Raw genomic sequence first — 8,729 nt, forward strand, 5'->3', positions numbered from 1 at the left:
TTAACCAGCTCTTAACCAATTTTGTTATTTATTTATAATCAGGGAAATAATGTTCATATGTGGGCAACCCAATGTTAAATCAATGTAAAGTCGGTGTTATACTCAAAATGGTTCAGTTAGCTAAGTAATTTATTCAAATGAACTGGTTGGGAAAAACAATTATCGAACGTTGTCGTTCTATTTTGGCGCCAACTTGTTGGGGTTTTGCTTGTTTAAATCTTTTTTTTTGACCGAACATTTATTAATAGTAAAATGACGCCGTTAGACAATATCAATTACAATTATTGTTGAATCGCAAGAAAATGTCAGTATTCGTATATCCGCGTGTTTCGCTTGTCGTTACTGTTACCGTTACTCGAATGTGCAATTAGTAAGTACATATGTATTAGTATCACTTTTGATTTTTAACTCAATTCACGGATGGGGATTAACCCATGGTTGTCAAATGTTTATTAGTGCCAACAGCGCCAGCGGGCGCATCATTGGCGACACATGTGGGTATGGCACTTGACCATTTGCCATTCTTCATGCACTTGAGCACCTTGGAGCCGCGCAGCTCAAGGCCGGCATCACAGGTGAAGGTGATGCTCTCGCCGATGGCATAGTAGAATTTCACGGAAGACATGCGACCGCTGATGGCGGTGCCTGGATACGAACAGGCCTGCACACATTTGGGCAAACCGCCCGACCAGCGTCCGTTATCCTGACAGGCAATTATTGGCTGACCTTGCATCATATATTCCGGGTTGCAATTGAATTGGACCACGTCGCCGGCACGATATGGTGCCGAGCCCTGGGCGTAACCGTTTTGCGGCGCGCCCGGATTATCGCATTGCACTTCGACACAGGTGGGAAACGGTGTCGCCCATTCGCCCGTAGGCAAACAGATGGCCTCCGTTGGGCCGCGCAATCCGTAACCCGTGGAGCAGGAGAATGCCGCTCGCCCGCCCACCTCACGCGATAACACAGCAACGCGCGGTGAGCTAACATTGTTCGGCATCAGCGGTATATCGCCGCACTCCACGCTCTCGCAAACCGGCAACAGTGCGCTCCAATTGCCACTGGGCAAGCAAAACAGCTCCGATGCGCCAATCAACGAGTTGCCATTCGAACAGGACAACAGCACGCGTGTGCTCAGTTTCGTATCGTTCGTATTTACGATCAGGCCGCGCCTAATCGGTATCTCTGGACAGTTGATGGACTTGACCACCACCTCGACGGCATGCTCATGCCTAGCCGGAGTCATGCAGGAGTAAATGCCCGTGTCATCGGCGACAGCATCGAATATGCTCAAACGATACTCCAACGTCGAGTCTCGACCCTCATCTGCCTCCGTTACCCAGCCCTCGGTGTAGTTCCTGAAAGTTTCAGACAGTTAGTTGGATGGACGGGCATTCGTAAAGTGCTGTCTGCTACCCACTTGTGGACATGGCTGACATTCCATTTGGGATTGCCAAAGCGTCGCATCCACAGACATTCCATATGCAGCGTAGTGCCCGGATATACAATCAATTTGCCATCATTGCTCTGGGCAATGGGTCCGTTCTGATGACGAAACAGTATGGTGGGAGCCTTCTCCACTGCAAGGGAATATCTTTTATGGCGAGAATGCAAATCAATTGAAGTGTGCTACCCACTCGCATAATCGTTCTCCTGATTTAGGCCTGAGCACACGGGCTTCGTATTGGTCCACTCCGAGTGTATGCAGGTGCGCTCGTGGCTGCCCGTCATTGAGAATTTGCCAATGTCGACGCATCTATAGAAGAGGCGTTAGGGGCGGCTAGTTAAATCTGCTTGGGCTGGTGCAACGTACCTGGATATAATTGTAGCGCCAGGTGGAAATTCCACAATGTCCTCTCTTATCTCCAAATCGTTGTAGAAGCTAACCACATTCGCTTCATTGTTGCGGAACAGACACGTCCCGTTCTCTGTGTTACACGAGTCGCATCTGAGATTAAAGTGGAATCAGTGCTGGATCAGACTTACCGCAGTTGTAGGAGCGACCGATCCACTGTCCATTGTCGCAGATGATGCGCCAGGTTTGACGATCGCCGGCTGCATTCGGAATGCAATTGAAGAAGATCTCCGTGCCGCTTTCATAGGCGCCCTCTATTTCGGCGTGGTCAGCGTTTCTAAGGGGAACAAAGCCGGCATTGTGAGCGAGAGTAGCCCAATTGGTAAGGTGGTAAGGAGCACTCACTTGTAGACCAGGGCGCCGTCTGTCAAGCTCGGATGTCCGCACATTTTTAAGTCCTCGCCGTGCTCGTCCGTATTGTTGTCATGATGATCGTTGTCCAGTTCGTTGTGCTCGACTTTGCTGTGTGTTGTGGGCGCGGGCGCGTTCGTGACATGCTCCAGTTCCTCGCGCGACTTGCGCAACCCAGACTCACAGGGTATGCTGGGAGGGGTCAAGACACCCTTGTGACAGGACATCTCAATGGGATTGGCATTTGTCGACAGCTCACAGCGCACGCTGACTGTGCTGCCGTGGCCAATGGTCAGGCCAGCGCGATAACCGCCCTACGGGAAAACACATTTACGGCTATTGTAAAACACAGTTGGAAATATGTGCAACTTGCCTCATAGATAACGCCGGGTATGTTGGGCAGTGTGCAGGGCAAGGAGGTGCATTCGGAGAAAGCATTGACAGACCAGGAGCCATGGGCGCAACGCAGCTGAGCAGAGCCCTGCATGAATTGGTAGAGAGCGATTAGAGCCAGCTCGCTAAGAGTCTAGTGACTCACCTGTATATTGAAGCCGTCCTCGCATTCCAAGGTTATGAACTCATTTGATTGAATCTCCTCGTAGGTGGAGAGTGGCGTCAGGGAGGGCTTATCGCTTAGCTGCTTGGTGTGTGGCTCCACCTTGTAGTACTGCCCATGCTCCACAGCTGGCACCAGGCACGGAGCGGACATGCACTTGGGCACATCGGGCTTCCAGATGCCGCGTATGCACCGCGCAGTCGCATTCTCGCCTTTGATATTGAGCTTGAAGCCCGCATTGCATTCCAGCTGCAGCATTATGCCCACAGAGTTTCTGCCTGGAGCTTTGCCTGGCCGCACCGTCGTTATGTTGGCAAACGAGTCCCAGTCGAGATCCTCGCATGGACCCCGCAGACGCTTGCCACCGGCTGCCTTGTTGGCCTCGCCCCCATCGCTCGTATCTAATTCGGTTTCGGGCGGGGGCGTGCCGGTGGCGCCGGTGCTGGGACTGCGCCTGCGTCGCCGCCGCACAATCTGAGATTTCAGCTGCTCAATCAGCGTTCGTGTGGCATTTCCATGAAGCTTGCGTTCAACAGAGGCATGCGAGAGCGGAGCTGGGGCCTCATTCGAGTTGCGCGAGTGGCTATAACGCGAGCTCTGATTGATGTTGGGCAGCGGCAGCACTCGTCCACGATGCTCATCGATATCCTCATCGACTTCATTGCGCCACTTCTGTGTGGCCTTGCGCATCATGTCCAGCTCGGGGCTATTGTACTGGTTGTACCAGCGTCCGTTCTGGGCCTGCGTCTGCTGGTACAGTCGATTGTGACCCAAGATTTTGCGCACATAGCGCTGATATCGTTCTTTGATCTTCTGATAGTACTTGGAGTAGGCCAAATCGATGTCTGAAGGATTCTCGTTCATGTTGGCGCTGCGCTTAATGCGTGCAGCCGTCGGCATTCCGGCTGCGGGACGAACGAACGCATTTCGTAGGTCTATCAAAACTTGGCTCACAGAACTCACCTGGGAAATCCTGATGCTCCGCCAGTTGTCGCTGCAGTTGACGTTGTCGCCGCAGCAAGTAGATGGAGCGTAGTTGACGCAGTTGCAATGAACGTCGCCGACGTCGGTTCCAGCGCAGACGTGGATGCTGGCTAAGCAAACATTGCGGCAAATCCAAAGGACGCCATTTGCCACCCACGCAAGTAGCGCCTGGTGGACCCACCTGAAGAATGGCCAATGAATCAATCAATCGAACAGAGATAACTCAATATCTTACCTCCAGGACATAGCCCTTGTCGCAGTCGTACATGATTTGCTTGTTGTTGACAATCTTCTTGACATAGGGACGATAGTCGTATAGGCCCATGTTGCCCACGAGCAACACCTTGCCGTGGGGTATGTAGCCGGGGAAAGAGCAGAAGACCTCGTCACACTTGGGCGTTTCTCCCGTCCAGTTGCCAAAGGAACAGGTTAGCACATAATCATGTGGATCCGTGATATCCTTGCCCTCGGGACTGACCAACTTAAAGCCATCCTTGCACTTGAATCTCGCTTTCATGCCGTGCTCCGTCTTCGGCGCCATTACCATGCCATGCTTCGGCGGCTTCGGCATGCTCTTGCAGCGTGCTGGCACACAGCGTGGTATGATGCTCCAGGTGCCATTGTTGCAAGTCGGCGGACTCAGCAATGAAACGGGAAACTCATAGTTCTCATCGCACTTCACCTCAAGCGCTGTGCCATGCTTGACCTTCTCAACCCCGCCCACAATTTGCGTAGGCGATGGCGTTGTCGTCGTAGTCGGTGTCACTATTGTCGTGCCGTTCTCATCGGTAGTTATCTCAATGGGTATTACGAAGCCCTGCGATATGGTTGGCACCACACAGGGCGCCAAGCACTCGGGCAACGCATTCCGCCAACGTCCATCGATCTGACAAACACTCGAGCCCAGGCCGTTGATCAACATCTCAGGCTGACAGCGAAAGATGATGCTGGCCCCTAGGCCAGTCCCTGCCTCAATATTCTCGATCCAGCCATTGTACAGCACTCCCGGATGTCCGCAGTTGATTTCTGCAAGCAATTTTTAGCGTAGGCATTGGAATAAACTGAGAACCTACCTTTGCAGCTGGGCACAATGCCACTCCACTTGGCGCTGGCTCCACAGCGGCTGGAACTCTCACCCACCAAGGTGTAACCGTAGCGGCACTCGTAACTGACCACCGAATTGTAGGCTAAGGTGGTGTACGTAGCCTTGCCATTCTTGGGATTCTCGGGCGTCGGACAGACTACGGATGTGACCACTGTGAAGGTAAGCATGTGGATAAAATAGTGCTTGGATTGTGGATGCTATTAAACCGAAACAGAATCATAGAGAGGTAGACGCTGTGAAGGTGCTTAGGGTCTAAGTGGTTGGAAGATAACACTCGAGCTGCAAGAGTCATAAGTACTAGAGTCTCTGACTGAGGAAAAAACCACTGAGAGTAAGATGTGCTCTTGCGAGGTATCTCCTTCGGGGACGAGAATGGCTTAAACTAGTTATAGCTAGGGTTAATGTACGAGACTAGTGTAACAACAAGGCTAATAATGAGAGTGAGTGAAAGCCATTACAAAAGTGCACTGAAAATTTTGTAGATGGGATTAAAAGACAACACAGAGGAACAGATCTAGAGAACACGTCTAAGCAAGGAAATCTTAAGCTTTTACATGAAGCTCAAAGGTTATCAAAGGAACAGCGGAAAAGAGTAAGTCAAGGCTAATACACTTAGCTAAGTGCATGGGTTTAAGAGGCATGAGATGTGAGAAGATGCCAAGGCTAAGTCTCTAAGGACGTTCCGATGGGTTCTTAAAAGCTATCACAAATCTTAGAAAAGCGCTCGCTTAGACCAACTGAGAAATAAAACAACTCGGGTTTTGTTGTAGTTTCTTTTTTTGTTTCTTAAGATTTGTGGTAACTTTTATTAGATTTATTATTCAATTAACATTTTGTAGGCCAACAACAACTTTTGAACAATTATTAGTATTGAATGCAGAACGATAATTAACGATTTGGCTAGGAGCATCGAAAACTTGCGCTCGGAACAAATTGCAAATTGTATTTTGGTTTTGCTTTTGGTATTTGGTTTTAATTTTGGTTTTTTTTTTTTGGAACAATCCCGCAACAGAAATTTAAATTTGGTTTAAGACAACGTTGCTTGGGTGGTTGTAACATTTGCGTTATCCGCTTTGTGGTGGGGGAATTGGTAAATCATAAAATGAAAAGTTAACAACTTGTTCTATCTAGATGGACAAAGGCGCAAGATACTCACAAACACAGGTGGGCAGCTCCTTGGGCGTCCAGGAGCCATCCGACTGACAATAGCGCTCGTGCTTGCCCACCAGCTCGTAGCCGGTGCCGCAGTTGTAGGTGATCTTGCAGCCATAGGTGTAACACTCGCCGGCATGCCAGCCGTACGCCGGATCTGGAGGCTGTCCACAGGAGCGAGCTGTAAGTAGTTGAGTAGATTAGATTCAATTTATTAATAATTTTTACTCTGCCTTAGTGGGAATATTTCAGACTATCTGACATTAAATGGGATTATCTGAGAGGAAAGTCTACAGGAAGGAACTCTCAACACCCGCCACAATTAAAACTTCAGTTAAATATCATATGAATATTCAATTAGATGAGTTAAAATTGATTGGCTAATTGTCTATAGAAGCTAAGCCAAACGCTAAGATTCTGATGACTTTCCGAAGTCAGATTTCCTTTTGATAACTCACTCTATGCCTTAAAATATAATTGGCTTAAAGTAAATTAGACTTAAATTTTTTTTATGATATTAAATGATATTTTTATATGATATAAGACTATTTCAAGTGCTGTAACTGGCACAATCTATCTATTGATCTTCACTTAGAGAAGGACTCAAAATAGCAGTTTTTTTTTGCTTTTTGAAGTTGTTATCAATGTGATTTTTTTAGCAGAACTTTGACTAGCTACAAATTCATGATACGTATACGGATCTGGCCTATAAGAGCGTGCCTTGCCTACAAGAGAAAAAGTAGCTAAGACCTCAGTCTTATGAACTCTGCGAAGTAAGCAGAGGCTTAGATAAGATCCTCAGAATGCAAGAATTTAACACTAGAAAAATAATTAATGCCAGGCAAAGCGTGTAAATCGTTAGACTTAAAAAATTTAAAATGATAAAAAATCAAATTGAATTTGTTGTTTCTAAATTGAGCTTAGCAAAAAGTGAATTTTGTCGTTGATATTAACTAAATGAAAAATGGAATAGATAAAAGAAATGTTTCATGCATATTTATGAACAAAAGATAATGATGAAAAAATTAAAAATAATCCACTTAATAATAAAAATGTTTGAAAATAAGTAAAAATGCAAAAACAATTAACAAACAACAACAGCAAGCTATGACAGAGCTACTTAAAAGCTGTTTAGTTAGTCTGTTGCTGCAGGAAGATAACTGGCAATTAGAAGAGCTCGAATCAATTCAAGGAGCTGCCTATGTCCTAGAGGCAGTTGCGGAACACTCACGCTCGCACTGTATGTCCGGTCCATACCAGCTGGCTTGATTGTCGATGGCCAGGCACTTGGCGCGCGGAAATCCGTTGGTCACGTAGCCCGTAAAGCAATGATATTGCACCGTAGAGTCCAAGTCGAAGGTTTCCTGCTCCGGCAGAGCCGAGTTGCGCGCGTGCTCGATCTGGGGCGGCTTCAGGCAGTAGACTGTAAGAGCGAGTGGCATTCGTTTCGATGTGGCATTGGATATGGAAGCGGCTTTCACTTACTGTTCTGCTTGCAGGCTGGCTCAGCGCCGGCCCAGTTGCCATCGGCCTGGCAGAGGCGACTCTGGAGACCCACCACATGATAGCCGTGGGGACAGGCATAGGATGCGCGTGCGCCAAAATGACGGCCGGCCACGGTGACCTGGCCCAAGCTGGGCTGGGCCAGTTCCGGACACTCGCGGTCTAGACAAGACAGCTGTTAAGGAAGATATCAACAGCTGGAGCGTAACTCACCTGGCTTGATGCAGGAATTGCCGCAGACGCCATCGCACAGACACTTCTTCTTCTTGCTCTTGCAATCCTCATCGGAGGAGCATTTGCGCAAGCACTTCTGACCCAACAGCGTGGCCTGCTCCTCATCCCGCGGACACTCCGTGGACGGCGAATTGCGTGGATTCTTGTAGACGCGTCCATCGTCATCGGACTCCAGCGAATCATCGCCCTCATCCCAATCGTCGTCGTCATCATCCTGCTGTGGTATCTCTGTGGTAGTTGCTTGGCCACTCAATGCGGTCGTCTGGCTGGTGGGCACCGAGATGACTGCAAAGAGAATCCAACTTCCGGTTAAGCAGATGTCCAACTTCCGTTTCAACGAAAGTCTACACTTAATTTGCGCATTTGTTTTGATTCCTACTTCGTCCGCTAACGGCGAGAGGAGGAGAGTTTAAGGCGCGAGGTGGGTGTCTCTGCTGCTGCCTGACTTGCACTCAAAAACATTGACCCATTTCTGTGTTGACGTCTGCTCCACATGTCAGTCAGTCAGTCAGTCGGTCGGCCTGTCCAAGCAGCATTTGGAGCCTGCGCACTGCGAGGCTCGCTTATATAATCAGCAGCATATACATTTTTCAGCTGCACGTTGGAATCGCATAATAGTCTAGTCTTTGTCATATTTCCAATTCACTAATTATACTTATCTGTGCTGTTGGCAGTCCATCAATCAGTCAAATCAATCAAACACATAGTCACCTTTGTAGACCAGAATCATGGTCACCAAGCAGTGCAGCAGCAGACGATTCATTTTGATAGCCTGTTTTTCAGCTGGGGTTTTTGTTTAGTGGGTTTTTTGTTGTTCTTCCAATTGGTTTACATCGGTTCCAATTGATTTACATCTGCAGCATCTTATGCCTTATTTTACTAAGCTTTTTTACAAGTTAGTGCGTATTTCGCAAGCTGCTTGTATCCTGCAGACTGCACACTTGGGCGAAACAACACGAAATGCAGCTCAGCTGCTGAAATTTTGGGTA

At 48.2% G+C, this 8,729-nt stretch overlaps 1 protein-coding gene across 2 annotated transcripts; it reads right to left on the minus strand.

The window, feature by feature from the left end:
• Positions 1–97: 97 nt before the first annotated feature.
• On the minus strand, positions 98–8,729 carry LOC111594095 (protein lev-9). Of its 2 annotated transcripts, XM_023307247.2 has the most exons (16): positions 8,452–8,729; positions 7,720–8,025; positions 7,489–7,668; positions 7,235–7,426; positions 6,008–6,184; positions 4,820–5,002; positions 3,982–4,772; positions 3,726–3,927; positions 2,745–3,667; positions 2,580–2,687; positions 2,201–2,520; positions 1,987–2,132; positions 1,814–1,928; positions 1,638–1,756; positions 1,421–1,580; positions 98–1,358 (listed from the first exon to the last, which is right to left on the minus strand). In XM_023307247.2, the coding sequence occupies exons 1-16, from the start codon at positions 8,501–8,503 to the stop codon at positions 428–430; spliced, it is 4,905 nt and encodes a 1,634-aa protein (XP_023163015.1). In that variant the 5' UTR covers positions 8,504–8,729; the 3' UTR covers positions 98–427. The 2 variants fall into 2 exon arrangements, with proteins under 2 accessions (XP_023163015.1, XP_023163016.1); XM_023307248.2 differs by lacking the exons at positions 98–1,358; positions 1,421–1,580; positions 1,638–1,756; ... (6 more) ...; positions 3,982–4,772; positions 4,820–5,002 and adding an exon at positions 5,643–5,922 and having other exon boundaries at positions 8,452–8,723.

This window comes from Drosophila hydei, unplaced genomic scaffold, assembly GCF_003285905.1.
Source record: "Drosophila hydei strain 15085-1641.00,03,60 unplaced genomic scaffold, DhydRS2 tig00000149-arrow-pilon, whole genome shotgun sequence".
Taxonomy (NCBI): domain Eukaryota; kingdom Metazoa; phylum Arthropoda; class Insecta; order Diptera; family Drosophilidae; genus Drosophila; species Drosophila hydei.